The 16,973-nt window shown below is 37.2% G+C and overlaps 1 protein-coding gene across 18 annotated transcripts in view; it reads left to right on the top strand.

Annotated features, from left to right (window-relative positions):
* Nucleotides 1–16,973, top strand: part of CEP170 (centrosomal protein 170) — a 122,207-nt gene that overhangs the window by 23,135 nt on the left and 82,099 nt on the right. For all 18 annotated transcript variants that reach the window (XM_021064171.2, XM_084979267.1, XM_084979266.1 and 15 more), the window contains exons 2-3: nt 9,267–9,412; nt 16,546–16,635. In XM_021064171.2, coding sequence (XP_020919830.2) covers nt 9,308–9,412; nt 16,546–16,635 — 195 coding nt within the window. In that variant the 5' untranslated portion in view covers nt 9,267–9,307. The remainder of the gene's footprint in view (nt 1–9,266; nt 9,413–16,545; nt 16,636–16,973) is intronic.

Genomic DNA, 16,973 nt, shown 5'->3' with positions numbered 1-16,973 from the left:
AAGTTCAAAGTTCATGTTGTAGCATGTGTCAGAATTTCTTTTTATGACAATAATATTTTATTGTATGTGCATATATTTTGTTTATTCATCTGTTGACAGACACGTGGGTTGTTTTCACCTTTGGGCTATTCTAAATAATGCTGCAGTGAACACTGGTATACAGATATATGGTATATGAGTCCGTATTTTTCAGTTCTTGGGTATGTACCAAAACGAGTGGAATTGCTAGATGATACAGAAATTCTGTGTTTAGCTTTTTGAGAAACCATAGCAGCTACACCTCTCCACCAGCAGTGCCCAGGGTTCCAGTTTCTCCACATCCTTACCAACACTTGTTGTTTTCATTTTTTGGTAATAGCCATCCTGATGGGTGTAAAGTGGTATGTCATGATTTGCATTTTCCTAATGATTAATATTCTGCATATGAATCGTTGCTCAGATAATGATTGGCAAACCCATTCTTTTCACTCTGCGCATTGTCCCTTGATGGACAAAAATGTTAAACTTAAACAAAGTCCAGTTTATCTGTTTTTTTTTTCCTTCTGTTGCCCATGCTTTGGTGTCATCTTTAAGAAACCTTTACCCAGTATGAAGTCATACAAATTTTCCTTTTTTTTTTTTTTCCTCCTAAGAGTTTTATATAGTTTTAGCTCCTTTTTAGATCTTTGATCCATTTTGAGTTAAGTTTTATGTATGGTGTTGGGTAAGAGTATAGCTTTATTCTTTCGCAGGTAGATATCCAATTTTTCCAGCACTGTTGAAGAGACTTATCTTTTTCCCCATTGAGTGGTCTTAGTACCCTTGTTGAAAACCAGTAGACCGACAGTATATGTAAAGATTTATTTCTGGGTTCTCTATTCTATTCCATTGGCATATATGTCTGTCTTTGTGCCAGCACCACCCTGTTGTACTTAATGTCACCCTGTAGGAAGTTTTCAAGTAAGTAAATGCGAGTTCTTCAACATTGGCTTTTCTTTTTCAAGATTGTTTTGGCTGTCCAGGGTCCCATGAGATTCCATATGAATTATTCGATGGACTTTTCTGTTTCTTCAGACAGTGCTGTTGGGGTTTTGATAAGGATTGTACTGATTTTGCAGATTGCTTTGGTAGTCTTGTCGCCTGACAATATTAAGTCTTCATATCTATGAATGCAGAATGTGTTTATATTTATTTGGGTTTTTTTTTTTTTTTTGGTCTTTTTGCCTTTTCTAGGGCTGCTCCCGTGGCATATGGAGGTTCCCAGGCCAGGAGTCCAGTGGAAGCTGTAGCCGCCAGCCTACACCACAGCCACAGCAATGCCGGATCCGAGCCACATCGATGACCTTTACACCACAGTTCAAGGCAACACCGGATCCTTAACTGATTGAGCAGGGTCAGAGATGGAACCCACAACCTCATGGTTCCTAGTCAGATTTGTTAACCACTGAGCCACGACGGGAACTCCTGTTTAGGTCTTCTTTAAGCACTACCTTCAGCGGTGCTTTGTATTTTTTAAGGTATATGTCTTGGGCCATCTCGGTTATATAGTCCTAAATATTTTATTCTTTTTGATGCTGTTATAAATAGAATTTTCTTAATTTTCTTTTCAGACTATTCATTGCTCATAAATAGAAATGCAGATTTTTGCTTAATTTTATATCCTGAAACTTCTGAGTTCATTCATTAGTTCTGATAATTGTGTGGGATTTGTTGTTTGTTGTTTTGGTAGGCTTTTTAGCATTTTGTACAAATAAGATCATGTCCTCTTTAGACAGAGATGATTTTTACTTCTTTTAATGCCTTTTATTTCTCTTTCTTACCTAATTACCCTGGCTAGGACTCCCAGTACTTTTTGTTAAGTAGAAACGTTTAAAGTAGGTGTTCTCTTATTTCTGATTTTAGGGGCACAGGTTTGATTTTAGGGGCACAGGATGAAAAGACTCTTTCATCACTGAGTAAGAATTTAGCTGTGAGCTTTTCATATTTGGCCTTTATCATGTTCAAAAAGTTTCCTTATGTTCCTAATTTACCGAGTATTTTTATCATGAAGGGATTTTGAATATTGCCAAGGGCATTTTCTCCATCATTTAAGATGATCACTTTTCTTTCATATTATTGTTCTACTCTGTTACACTGATTCATTTTCATATGTTGACCCATCTTTTCATTCCAGAAATAAATCCCGTGTAGCCATGGTGTGTAATCCTTTCAATATGCTGCTGAATTTGATTTGCCAGTATTTTGATGAAGATTCTTACATCAATAACAGAACATATTGATGTGGTTTTCTTTTCTTGTAGCTTCTATGTCTGCCTTTGGTATTGTAATGCAGCCTTCATAGAATGAATTAGGATGTCTCCCCTCTTCAGTTTTTTGGAAAAGTTTGAGAATAATTACTGATAATTCCTTTTTAAAAAAAATTTAATTATAGTTGATTTACAATATTGTATTAGCTTCAGGTGTACAACATAGTGATTCAAAATTTTTGGAGATTATACTATTCCATTTATAGTTATTACTGGCTATATTCCATATGCTGTATATTATACCATGTAGCTTATTTATATTTTTCATAATCGTTTGTACTTCTTAATCCTCTCCCCCTTTCCTCCCTCCCACTGATAGCCATTAGTTTGTTTGTATCTGTGAATCCATTTCCTTTTTGTTATATTCACTAGTTTTCTTTATTTTTTAGGTTCCATACATAACTGATATCATACAGTATGTCTTTCTCTGACTTATTTCACTTAGCATGATATCCACCAGTTCCGAACATGTTGTTTCAGAAGGCAAAATTTCATTCTTTTTTATGACAGAGTAATACTCCATTCTATGTAAATATGTATATGTCCTCTTTATCCATTCATCTATTAATGGACATTTAGGTTGCTTCCCTCTCTTGCCTACTGTAAATAGTGGGTTGTGTGTATCTTTTTGAATTAGTATTTTTGTGGGTTTGTTTTTTTTTTTGTCTTTTTGTCTTTTCTGGGGCCACACCCACGGCATATGGAGGTTCCCAGGCTGGGGGTCTAATTGGACCTGTAGCCGCCGGCCTATGCCACAGACATAACAACGCCAGATTTGAGCCACGTCTTCTACCTACACCACAGCTCATGGCAACGCCAGATCCTTAACCCACTGAGTAAAGCCAGGGATCAAACCCGCAACCTCATTGTTCCTAGTCGGATTCGTTAACCACTGAGCCACGACAGGAACTCCTTTGTGTTCTTTTGATAGATACCCAGAAATGGGATTGCAGGATCTTATGGTAGTTCTATTTTTACTTTTTTGAGAACCTCCATACTGTTTTTCAAAGTAGCTACACCAATTTATATTCCCACCAACAGTGTCCAAGGGTTCCCTTTTCCTGACATCTTTGCCAGCATTTGTAATTTGTGGTCTTTCTGTTGATAGCCATTTTGCTAAGTGTGAGGTGATGTCTCATTGTGGTTTCACTTTGCATTTCTCTGATTATTAGCAGTGTTGAGCATCTTTTCATGGGCCTGTTGATGTTACTGTTGAGATGCATGCGATCTTTATATATTTACCCTTTATCAGATATATTGTTTGCATAGGAACCCCTTATCAGATGCATAGTTTGCAGATAACTCCTCTCATTCAGTAGGCTCCCTTTTCATTTTGTGGATAGTTTCCTTCCTAGTGCAAAAATGTTTTAGTTTGCAGTAGTCACACTTGTTTATCATTTGCTTTTGTTTCTCTTGCTTGAGGAGATATATCCCTCCCTCCAAAAAAAAAAAAAAAATTATTGTCAAGACCAGTGTCAAACAGTGTACTACCTATGTTTTCTTCTAGGAGTTTCATGGTTTCATATAAGTTTTTAATCCTTTTTGAGTGTATTGTTTGTAGATGATGTGAGAAAGTAGTCCAGTTGGACTCTTTGGCATGTAGCTGTCCAGGTTTATCAACACTGTTTATTGAAGAAGCTGCACATCTCTCAGTGGCTTGAAAACAGCAGTAATTTTATTCTTGTTCACATAAGTGTCCTTCCGCAAGGGGTTGGATGATATGCTGGGGGCCGGCTCCAAGTTGAATGTGACCTCAGCCTCTGTTCTACGTGTCTCCCCTCCTCCCTGAACCAGTGGGCTAACGAGGGCATGTTCTTTTTATGGGCAAGACAGAGGTGCAAGAGGTCAGACCCAGTTGCTCAAGCAACTCGCTCCACAGCTACTAACATCACCCCACTGGCCAGGACAGTCCTGAGGCAGAGCCCACAGTTGTGGAGTGGGAAATTGTACCCCCACTTTTAATGGGAGGAATTACATCTCATGAGGCAAAGGTTATAGTTTGTGGTTGTACTTGAGTATGTGAGAAAGCCTGGGGCTATGATTTTTTCATAGGTCAGTGGTCCTTCATACCCTTCGGACTTTAGATCCCCAGCATGACCTGACAACTATTTGTGCTTTGGGAAAGTGTTGCAGGAATTTTAGTCATTGACCCATTAAATGAACTGCTTCAGGATTGAGATATGTACAAAATAGAGGTTATAGTATTTTAAATTTTTATGAGTCAGCTATAAGGCATACTATACTGCTACAATTTTTACCCTTAAATATTTCTCCTTTTTTTTTTGTCTTTTTAGGGCCACCGTCTGTGGGCATATGGAGGCTATCCCAGGCTAGGGGTTGAACCAGAGCTGTAACCGCTGGCCCACGTTTATAACCACAGCAACACCAGATCCAAGCCGCGTCTGCAACCTACCCCACAGCTCATGGCAACGAGGATCCTTAACCCACCGAGCAAGGCCAGGGATGGAACCTGCGTCCTCATGGGTACTAGTCAAATTCGTTTCTGCTGAGCCACAATAGGAACTCCAGATATTTCTTTAACTGAATAATTTTAGAGCATTCATGTAGAAGATATTCAATATATCTTTATTGTTCGGTTGACATATTTTGATCTCATATTATGATGCTAGTATATTACTTGGATGAAAAGATTAAGAGGAGAGGGAGAAAAGGCATTGAGCATATATTTAGTGCCTCCCAATATGCTAGATGGTACAAGATACCCCTTCTATATCTCATTTTATCTTGAAGTGCTCTCTTCTTGTCTTTGGGGTTTTTTTTTGTTTGTTTGTTAGTTTTTTCTTTTTACAGATAGGATATCTGAGGTGCCCAGGTCAAGACCTTGGGTATATTCTGTACAGTTGGCAAACCCAAAGGCCCCTTTTCCTGCCCTCTAAAGGAACCTGAGCTGAAATCTCTGCTTTGGCTGCTAAGGAAGCTCACGAGAGGTTTCAGTTTTGTCCCCTGAGTGTCAGTGTTACTCAGTGAGTAGAAGAGCGTTACACCTGCAGCATCAGTGAGAAGGCTGTGTGGATAGCGGGAGAGAGGCCAGATGAAAACTGAGGGACAGTGGGTTCAGGTCACATCTCACTCCTTCCCATTGAGGAGAGAGTAGAAGCTGACGCATGGTCCCTGTTCCATCTCAATAAATAAACACCCTTCATCGTGAGGGTTATGTGTTTTATTTTCGTTTTTTAGGAAAATATGTATTTTTGTTACCTTTTAAGCTTATTGAAAGTCAAGATAAAATGGAAAACTTTACCTTATTTGACTCTATATCATGGTATGATTATATGTATATATTGTAGAGTTATATATTACTTATTTGCATATTATATAATTATGTTTGATATTGTCTGCTTAAAATATTTTTATAGTATATGCGTCATGCTTAATATTACTTTGTGATTTCGAAAATGTTAAACTCTTCTTGTTGCCCATAGTTGGCCCTGGTTTTTCATATACTGTATTTAGGCTAATTCAGTTTCCTTTAACATGTCTTATGGATATCGTCCATACCAACAGTGCGGAAAAGAAGTTTCTTTCAGTTCCCTTAAATGAGTTTATAACTATTGACTTCTTAACATCATGTTTTAAAATTGTCCTTCCTTGAAAAGGCAGTATGCAAATTATATACTATATTTAGATAGAAGGTTTTTCCCTCAGGTAAAAATTTTTTGATTTTCTATTGATTTGGCCAGGATATACATATGAAATGCTAAAACCCAATTCGATAAAGAGTAGACAGATGGATCTGCATCAAAGAATTAAGTGAATGGAAGAGTTAAGAATCCACATAAATTGACCATATCAATTTAGGAAGCTGAAGAGGGTGGTAAGACTTAATTGTTTTAACTCTGCAGGGATTATTTGCTTGTTTTGATGAAACCCATTATTTCATGTATGTATAGATAAATTCTTAATATATAGAATTTTTACCTTAATATTCAAATCCTACATTTTACGGGATTCTCTTTTAATGTATAGATGTGTTTTTAATTCCAGAACATTTCAGTTCAGTGTAATATAGTTTGCTTCTAATTAGATCGTATCAGAATGTATCATTTCATGGGAAAATATTTATAAGTAGTATTCTTTTGATCCATAAGGAAAAAAAACTGTTGAGTAGATACTGCCCTTATTCCCATTTTACATTTGGGGTATGTAACTTTCCCAAGGTCATGCAGAAATAAAAGTAGTGGAAGCAGGGGTCAGACCTCTCCGCCTGTCCGACCGACTCTTAGGTTTATGCTTTTAATGACACAGCCACATCCTCTGCGACAGTAGTTCTCGGAGCTCAGTCCACAGAAATCTGGGAATCCTTGAAACCATTTCAAAGGTCACAAGGTCAAAACTATTTTCATAATATTATCAAAGCATTACTTGACATTGAATTGATAGTACGAAAAACAATGATGACTAAAGCAGCTGCTACCTTAGTGCAGATCAAGGCATTGGCCCCAAGCTGTGCTAGTAATAGTAATCATATTCTCCACTGCCATGCACTGGGCCGGTAGGAAAAAAAGCAGCTTCACTTAAGAATATCCTTGATGGAGTGTTACAAATGGGAGTTCCCTTGTGGTAGCTGGTTGGGGATCTGCTATGGCATGAGTTTGATCCCTGGCCTGGGATCTTCATGTGTCGTCAAAAAAAATTGATTGAGGTTATTGCTTATTGACCTTTGAGTCACATCTTTTTAATATTCCGTGTGACAGAACTATACACAGAGCATGTGTGCTGTATACCAAAATACCATGGTAGTTTCAGGGAAAAGCATTTTTGTCATTGAGCTGCAAGCTGAACTGGCCATTTGTTTCATAAAACACCATTTGTACTTAAAACAGTGACTGACAGACAGATGATGGTTTTGTAGACTTGAGTATTTGGCAGACACAATGGATGGTATTTTTTGCCAATAAAATTTATACTTTCAAGAGAATATTAGAATTTTTGAAAACGTGATTCTGCCAGCATGAGCTTACCAGCTGCCCTGTACTTAAAGACTTTTCTGATATTAATGAATATGATACTTTAAAACCGTGTAATGAAATGCATCATCACATGGAAGATCTCTGTAGCTCAGGGAACCAATGTTTTTCAAATTGACCATTGTGCAATGATACAGAATCCTTTCAAAGTAGAAGATGGATTTTCATGTTACAAAGTATGGAAAATTTCAGATTGCATATTGTAAACAACTTTCAAGAAATTACCACCTGTGAAATTTTGATGTAGTGTCAGGTAAAACTATCTTTGGTTATTTGGAAAGACTATTAAATAAGTTTCCCTTTTCCCACTAATTATCTGTGTGAAGCTAGCTTTTAAAATATTTTATTTTATTTTATTTTTTTTTTGGTCTTTTTTTGTTGTTGTTGTTGTTGTTGTTGTTGTTGCTATTTCTTGGACCGCTCCCGCGGCATATGGAGGTTCCCAGGCTAGGGATCCAATCGGAGCTGTAGCCACCGGCCTACGCCAGAGCCACAGCAACGCGGGATCCGAGCCGCGTCTGCAACCTACACCACAGCTCACGACAACGCCGGATCGTTAACCCACTGAGCAAGGGCAGGGACCGAACCCGCAACCTCATGGTTCCTAGTCGGATTCGTTAACCACTGCGCCACGACGGGAACTCCTAAAATATTTTAAGTTAAACATTGCATGGCAACAGATTGAATGAGGAGCAGATATGAAAATCCTCTTATTAAGCCAAATGTTAAAGTGATTTGTAAAATAGCATTATTCTTCTCACTAATATTTTTGGAAATATAATTAATTTTCATGAAAATATTAGCTATTTTTACGTAAATTGACTTACTGATAATTTTAAGTAAATTAATAATATCTTCTCCATTTTTCTTTCTTTTTTTTTCTTTTCTGGCTGCCCCGTGGCATCTGGAGTTCCCAGGCCACGGATCAGATCCTAGCCACAGTTGTGATCTGTACTGCCGCTATGGCAACGCTGTATCTGTAACTCACTATGCCAGGCTAGGATTCAAATCCACGTTTCAGTGCTTCAAAGATGCCACTGGTGCAGTTGTGCCACAGCAGGAACTCCAGTTTTTATTTCTAATATGGTAAATATTAATATATCTAAGCCCTGTAAACAAAATGTTCTTTAGGCTCCTATTTTTTTTTTTTTTTTTTTAGAGAGTGTAAAATGGTCTTAAGAACAAAAAGTTTAAGTGCTGCTCTAGAAAAAATGTATTTTGAGAGTATATAGTATTATGAGGACAGAGAAATTGAAATTGCATGTTTGAAAGTACATCAGGTGTCTACACTTGATAGACAAAGAAACAGTTTCTTTGGTGTCTGTTGTTAGCTCTTAATCAGGTATCAAATATATTCATTTGAATTTAATCTGTTTTTCAAAGCATGTGTAAGTTAGACGCTTATTTATACAATGTTCCTAGTATTTAGTTTGTTTTAACTTTTTATGGCTGCAGTCACAGCATGTGGAAGTTCCTGGGCCAGGGATCGAATATGAGCCGTAGCTGCAGCCTGTGGCACAGCTGCGGCAATGCCAGATCCTTTAACCCACTGCACTGGGTCAGGGATCGAACCTGCACCTCTGCAGCAGTCAGATTCTTAACCCACTGTGCCGCACTGGGAACCCCTAGTATTCCCTCGTGTTTACTGAGCTTAACATGATACTAATGTGATCATTTACTTGAGGATTGTGGACTTTATAAGCTGTGCTCAAAGCCTTTCAGAAGGGTGATAAATCTTATTAGTCGACTAGATGCTTAATTGCCTGATAGCTTCCTTTTTAATTGAATTCTTGGTGGAGTCCAGGGACTTACTTTACTGATGAGAATTTGATAGATATGTTGTTTCCTGGGATCTGTGGACCGACTGTTTATTTAGTCAGGGAAAAATGTCGAATGCAGTTCTAGTCCTAGGCCTGCGTATATAGCATTTGGTGAATAGATACTAGAGTTGAAAATAATTTGACTGTATGTTTTTCTGAATCTCCCTCTACAGGATGACGTAGCCTTGCCAGAGACTTAGAAGCTAAGCAGAAAATGAGCTTAACATCCTGGTTTTTGGTGAGCAGTGGAGGCACGCGCCACAGGCTGCCGCGAGAAATGATTTTTGTTGGAAGAGATGACTGTGAGCTCATGTTGCAGGTAACTGCATCTTCCTCCTGGGTGTGTCTTCTCGAGTCCTACCATTGCTATAAAATAGTTTTTCTTTCCTTTCAAGAGCAGCATTACTTGTAAGACTTGAACTTCCTGGCTCTCTCTCTTTTAGCTCCAGCTATTGGCTTAATTAATTTTCTCTCCCTTGTATTATTTAAAACTAAATTCTAAGTCTTGGAGAATATATTTTGAAAAATGAGAGCTTTAAATAGAGAAGCTTATTCTTAAGAAGTAAGAAATTTCACATTATACACTTTTAAAATAAGACTTGTAAATAATTCATAAAATGAACATAGCATGAAGTAAAACTGAATTTTAATCATACTTAATTGATACTGAATTAATCTCCTTCTTTTAGAGATGTTCATGATGATGTGTTCCAGTAGTTTGAGCCATACAGATTTTGTTGGTGTTAACTGAATTATGTATAAGGGAGTTACTTTTGAAAGATACTTTAAAGGTATCTTTGAGCAAGGTAATTAGCAGAAAAATGGATCCCCAGGTTTTGGGGGATTTAGTTATTTTAATAGATCCTGACAATAACATCTTATCCCCTTGTCCCCTTACCCCCTTTTTTTAGTTAAAAACTGTAAACAAAGTGCCTAGAATAGAAATGTTTATTCTCTTAGCCCAGTGGTTTTCAACAGGGGGTGATTCTGCCTCTCCCCACACCCCTGAAGGATGTTTGGCAATGTCCGAAGTCATTTTGATTGTTACGCATGGTGGAGGGTTGGAGGTGGTTGCTGCCGACGTGCAGTGGGCAGAGGTCCGAATGATCAGGTGAATAACATACTTCTTTATACCCTCCACGCCCCCACCAAACACAACAAAGAATTATTTGGCCGAAAATATTAATAGTCTGAAACTGAAAAACCCTCCATTACCCCTAGAGAAGTCAAATTTGCATATGGTTATATACATATTTTTACTTGCAAAGTATAAAAAGATCTTATTTTGTAGTTTTGAGACAGCAAAAGTAAAGCCACTATATAGCTATATGAGTATATAAGTGAGTTATATACACATATTATGATACTTTAATTAAATAAATTCAATGAGAGAAATAGAAGAGCGGTTTTCTAGGCTTCTCAGTGAAGTGGAATGGTGAGACTGGCAGCTAAGAAGGCAAGAATGATTCTGTTCGGATATAGTCCGCTTGAAACTGAAAGCTGTCTTAGATTCGCAATGGGGGAACTCATTCATTAAAAGAGTGGAAGTGGTACTTTCTGTGTGTATCAGCCAGCAGAGCAGTATCTTACGAAATGTGGAAATGGCTGTTGAGGAGCTTGCAGGATAAATCTGTTCTTAGATGGAGGTGAGCTTAAAAGACACAACTGGTCAGGTGTCTGTGTCCTGGATTATGGGTAACAAGTGGAAGTTGTCTGACCATCTGTGAGGTGGAGCGAGGAAGTCGAGAGTCCGAGGAGACCCAGATGGGTTCCAGGCCGTAGGAGCGCAGTTTTGGAGAGGAGAGAGAAGGAGCCCTGTGGACGATTACCCTCGAGTATGCAGTCGAGTACCGATCAGCATACGTACGTGCAGGAGTTACCTGGGGGCAGGGCAAGAACGCTCGAACAGGTTAGAGGTAACAGTGCCTGGCACTGACTGGGTAAGGAATGGTACGCCTTTCCAGCCAGACTGGAAAACCTTACAATTCGCAGGGCATTGGCCGCTACGGCTTCCTAATGGTAAATAATTAACCCTGGTCTGAGTTCTACTCTTACCTGAATCTTAAAAACAATACCCCAAAGGGTCACACCGTCTTTAAGTAACTTAACTGTGTCCCAGAGCAAAGTTCAAGAATATTTACAGGAGTACAGAAATACCCAACATTCAAAAAGTAAAACTCCCAGCATCTGGTATCCAATAAAAAATCATCAGGGCTGTAAAGAAGCAGGAAAATGGGACCCATAGTGAAGATGGATTAAAGATTTTTTGTTTCTGAGGAGCTTGGAACAAAGTTTGGCAGAATTAAAAAGTGGTAAAATGCCTTGAAAAAGAAGAATAAAGTTAGATAACACACTTCTCAAATTCAAAATTTACTACGAAGTTAGTGATATTGGCATAAGGTAGACCTATAGACAAGTGGTACAGAATGAAGAGTTCAAGACTAAATCTCTATACCTCTGTTATGGTTTGAATTGTGTACCCCAGAAGGTACTGTTCCATATTTGTGAATGTCACCTTACCTGGAAACCACCAGACGCAAATGACAAATATTGCATGATTCCACTTATATGAAACACCTAACTGAAATTCATGGAGACACAAGGTAGATGAGTGGTGACCAAGTGACTGGGGGCAGGAGGGTTGGAGAGTCATTGCTGTACAGTTAGTCTCTATTTGGAGTGATGAAAAAATTTTAGAAATGGATAGTGGTGATAAGCTGCACAACACTGTAAATTAATGCCTCTGAACTGTACACTTAAAATGGTTAAAATGACAAATATTGTGTTTGTATATATATTTTTTTAATTTAATTTTATTGAAGTATAGTTGATTTACGATATTTTATTAGTTTCAGGTGTACAGCAAAATGAAGCAGTCATACATATAAATATATCCATTCTTTTTCCCCATGTAGGTTATGATAAACGATTGAGTAGATTTTCCTGTGCTCTAACAGTAGCTTCTCGCTAATCATCTACTCTATACAGTAGTGTGTGTGTGTTATTCTCACCCTCCCAGTTCTTCCTCCCCTCCCCGAATATTTATATATAATTTACCACATTGAAAAAACTGAAAGGAAATCAGTGGTAATGGATTTTTTTAAGTATCTTTGAGTTGATTCAGATATCATAATTGAAATAATTCCTTTATAACAGAAATTCAAAGCCAAATCAGTAATTTTTTTAATGCGTAGAGACCATTACTACCACTATAAGAAGTTAAAAAAAATTTTTTTCATCTTCATCAATGTGTGTGTCTAATGTGAGCATCTATCCTACTTATGACTATTTCTTATTGATGCTTTATTTTAAAAATAAAATATAAACTTGATGAGGAAACTCTGTAATCAGGCAAGAAAAAAAACCCAGTTGCCTCCAAAAATACGTACGTCCTTTTTCTGCTAGCAGCATACCGCTTTTGGCACTGCCCTAGTCACTGTATTTTCTGAAGAAGGTCCATGGTTTAATTGACATGCTGCTTATGTGGTAGTCTGAATCAACACTACAAATGAATGGGACTTTTCTTAATCCAGAGAGGTACATATTGTGTTTAGAAGTAAGAAAACATATTGGCAAATTGTATTTAGTTTTTAAAAGATTTAATTTTTCATAGTATATTAGTAAAATAAATGGATTTAAAAAATCTTATTCTTTTAATATCGTTTCTGAAAAATGAACTAATTTTTGGATTAGTTATAGGTATGGATTATATAGTGGAGACTTTCGCAAGTATATAAATGAAAAATATATCTGTTTTGAAAAATTAGAGCCCTAGAGTTGATGAAATTATGTTTTCATTTTAAGGCTTTATGTAAATGAAGTGGTTCAACATTGGTTAGATCAGTTGGTATGATAATTAAAATTGTTAGAAATACAGATAGTTACTGTTTGATTGCTTTTTTATGAATAAATAAAAGAAGAGCTTTTAAAATTTGGTGAACCTAATTTAGCATTTTTGGTTTAAAACCTTCCATTTTTTACAGGAAACAACCACTGGTTAGGTGTTAAATTTTAGAATCTCTGTCTCTGAATAATTTTTAGTAGTTTCTAACCTGTAAAGATTTCAACTACAAATAGATTTGTGAGCATTTAAAAAAATACCGTGATGATAATGTAGTTTAAACCCAGTACAAAAAGGAATCAAATTATCCATAAGGTTGTGTAATCTGTTTGTTACAATTATATTTTTTTGTTAATTATAACCAAAAAAGGTGTTCTGAATTTTTTTTGTTGTTGTTATGTCATCTCACTCCATAAAAGACAGTCTAAAGAATGTGGTCATTGAGAAGAAAATATGCTTGGGTATTAAAGAGTAGTTGATTAAACAAGGGATTCTGGAATTCCAGTTCTGTTTCTACCACTTTAGCAAGTTAATTAACTTGCTGAGTGGTTTGTCTTGCTATAGGAAGATGACTATATTTCATAAGACCTGTTATGTAACAGATCTTAGAGAGCCATGGATGAAATATATAAAATGTAATTATTGAATAAAGATTATACTTTGTTTTGAGTGGTGCAGTATTATGACTATTAAAAGTACCATGTAGTTTCTAGTTCTCAATGTTTATTTCTGTTTTTTGTTGTTCCTCAACAATTTCTAAGAGATATAATTATCTCCACTTTACAGATGATAAAATAAGATTCAGAAAGACGTGGTCAGTGGGTTTTTTTACAATGTATTGGATGCCTCTGTGCAAATTGAGTTGCGTAGCAAAGAATAAATCACTAGATATTATCATGACTGTAAAACTGTAACTGGACTTTAAAGAATCTTTCAGCTACGGTATCTTTTAAAAATTTTAAATGATGATGACATACAGTGGCAGATGTTCTCTTTTTAGTTTTTTCTTAGCATGTGTATCCATGTATTTGTCTCTTAGATTTTTAGTAGGAAGAAGAGAGAATAATGTTAATCAGTGGCTATTTCATACCTAAAACATGTATGACACATATCAAGATCAAGAAGTCATTTTTCCATTTCATAGTTTGTAGAAATTAGTCACTTTGAGTCTCGAATGCTTTTTTTGTTGTGCCTGGCCTGAAATTGTTGTGTTTTAAAAAATACTTTTTGAATTGTTTTTTATGTGTTGACTTTTATTCAATGAGAGACTTTTTCTGGCTTGTTTGTTGCAGGAGAGGAAGTATTCTTAAACAAATGAAGAAGTATTCTTGCTTCATTTTGATACTCTTATTTGCCAAATTCTTCTGCTTTTTTAATTATCTGAGAGCCAGAATTTGTTTTGTTATTTTGGTTCTGTTGTTTTAAGCTACCTGCTTTGTAGTTGCTCAAAATTTGGTTTGAATTTTGTAACTTCAGTACTTTTGCTCTTTTATTATGTAAGAAAACTTTTCTACCTACCTTCTGTATACAGTGAAATTGGCCAAATAGCATGGATTTTCTTTCCATCAAGCTTTTTAAAGCACATACTATGTACTAGACACTATGCTGAGTGTTGAGATATCATTGTGCCCACAGATGGGGTCTCTCTGTCCTTTAGGGCTTAGAGTCTCATAGAAGGAGATTGCGTGTAAACAGCTAAGTGTGAACAGCATGACCCAGGACACTGATGGGAGTTGGCATGAGGTACACAAAAAAGAGATTGGTCAGTTCTGCCTGCAAGGAATTATGGGAATGTGAAATCTGGAGAGACTTCCTGGAGGAGGCGGCTTACTCTCAGTTACCTTAAAAGATGAATACATGGTTTCTGGAAGGCTAGAGTATGGTTGAGTACGTGGTATTGAAGTGTCTGTTTTAGGTGTTTAAAATAGTTCCTTGCCGTTTGTATGTAGGACGTGAAGGCAAATGTTTTGAGAGATTAAGACAGGGACGTTTTGGGGGGCCAGACCTTGGAGGCCCTTGGGTGCTATATTAAAGACTTGAGATGTTTTACCTTGGCTAGTAAGAGGACTGGGGAGTTTGTTTTAAGCAGGGCAGTACTGCCTTTTCAGATGCTTCCCATACTTTCAGTCTCATCAAAAAAAAGCTGTCAACCTTTTGTATAGAACGATTAAACAAAGATAAGTCATTTTACCAAGGTCACTCAGGAGGCTGGAGTTGGGTATTTCCATTCTCCCATGTCAGTGAGGTTCCGTAAAAACCCACATTGGTTCGGTTGAACAAGCTCCGTTAGAGCAGTTTGCCTGGAGGCAGGCTCTGGGTGAGGAGAACAGGATGGGTGTATCTCCGAATGACTGCTTTCCTCCTCACCTTGCCAGGAGCAGGAGATTTTTCTCCAGTCCTTCCCCTGAGATGCTTGTGGGACTTCTGGAGGGAAACTCACGAAAAAATGATGTTCCCCCCAAGGCTGTGTCCCTGGGGGTTCTCAGCTCTCCAGGTAGTTCACACTCAAGGCTCCAGCCATTAAGCGCTTCACCGTATAGTTTTTCTACCAGTTGCAGGAGGGAGCGGTCGTTTCTGCTCCCAGCAAGCTGTGGTTCTCCGCTCTGTCTCTGTTCACCCACCGTGGTGGTTCTCGGGTGGCGGTTGACCTTAGGACCTCAATTTTCTGGTGACACTAAAGCAGGTTGTTGATTTTCCGTTTAAGCTTTTTCTTGTTGTGAGGATGACGTCCACGCTCTTTACACGCTGGCCCGGAAACTGGAAATTAGGTCTGCTCCCCATTCCGGATGCGTCCCTGGCTTCTTCTCGACAAAGGTTCTCGTAGTCATCCTGTAATAAATGGTCGCTGAGTTCACATTCACTGGTTCTCAGACTATTTCTTCCTGTCACTATTCTGGTAGTTCCTTTCAGTAAAAAAATGTCCAGAGGCTTCTCGTTCATCTTTGAGCTGCTTTCATGTACAAATAGCTCACTAAGCTGTGGAGAGAAAGAGTGTATGTGTGCTTTGAAAGAGACATAAAGGCAATTTTCAGAAATCAGTTTGTCGTATCAGTTCCTCTTTTTGGCTTTTCTTCTTTCTCGCTTAGAGCTCTCCCCTGAGTTTTAGAACCCACAGTTTAAGTGAGGGTCAGCTTATTCGGGAGCATATCACATTACGGCCCTTTCATCTTCATCTTCAGACTCCTTAAACAATTTATGGTACAGTTTTTAGTATTGAAAGATACTATACTAGAATAAGATTTATAAGACATTATAAAATGATAATTTGATAATTCACATGATTTCCATATAAGAGTTTCAAATTGTAAAAAAAACATTGTCATTTGATACATTCAGCAAAATCAGCTGATTTAAAATCTCTGCAAAGTAGAACGTGTGACTTCGGTAGAAAGGAATGCCTTAAAATTTTGGCGGCTTTCCTCTTTGGGAAGTGATGCCAAATTTGTGTTGAATTGTAACAGTTAAAGTCTCATTTGATTTACTTTCACTTTGATATTTCCCTATGTCTCTCTTCTGTCCTATTAATACAAAGTATTTAGCTAGAAATCCTTATTTTTGTTATTTATTTCAATATTTTCTTGTGTTTATTAACTTTAAAAATTTTCTGTCAGTCTCGTAGTGTGGATAAGCAACACGCTGTAATCAATTACGATGCCTCTGCTGATGAACATTTGGTGAAAGATTTGGGCAGCTTAAATGGGGTAAGTTAAGAGTTTGCTTTTTGTCTTATTTGAATTTTTGTTTAGCATTGTAAGAAAATGAATCAGATTACATTTCCTGTTATATTTGCTTTTCTTTAGTTTCCCCTTACTTGTTTATGGAAACAGTATGGAGTTCTCAAAAAAACTAAAAATAGAATTACCATATGATCCAGCAGTCTCACTTCTGAGTATATATTTGGAAAGAAACTTTAATTTAAAAAGATACATGTACCTCGATAATCATAGCCACGACATGGAAATAACTTAGATGTCCATCAACATGAATGGGTTAAGATGTGGTACATATATACCATGGAATATCACTCAGCCATAAAAAA

Source organism: Sus scrofa, chromosome 10 (genome assembly GCF_054392235.1).
Source record: "Sus scrofa isolate SSC_HxYL_T2T_F1_AM1 chromosome 10, Sscrofa_HxYL_maternal_Yorkshire_Landrace_v2.0, whole genome shotgun sequence".
Taxonomy (NCBI): domain Eukaryota; kingdom Metazoa; phylum Chordata; class Mammalia; order Artiodactyla; family Suidae; genus Sus; species Sus scrofa.
The sequence above is the reverse complement of the archived record's forward strand: the minus strand, read 5'-3'. Positions and strand labels throughout refer to the sequence as shown.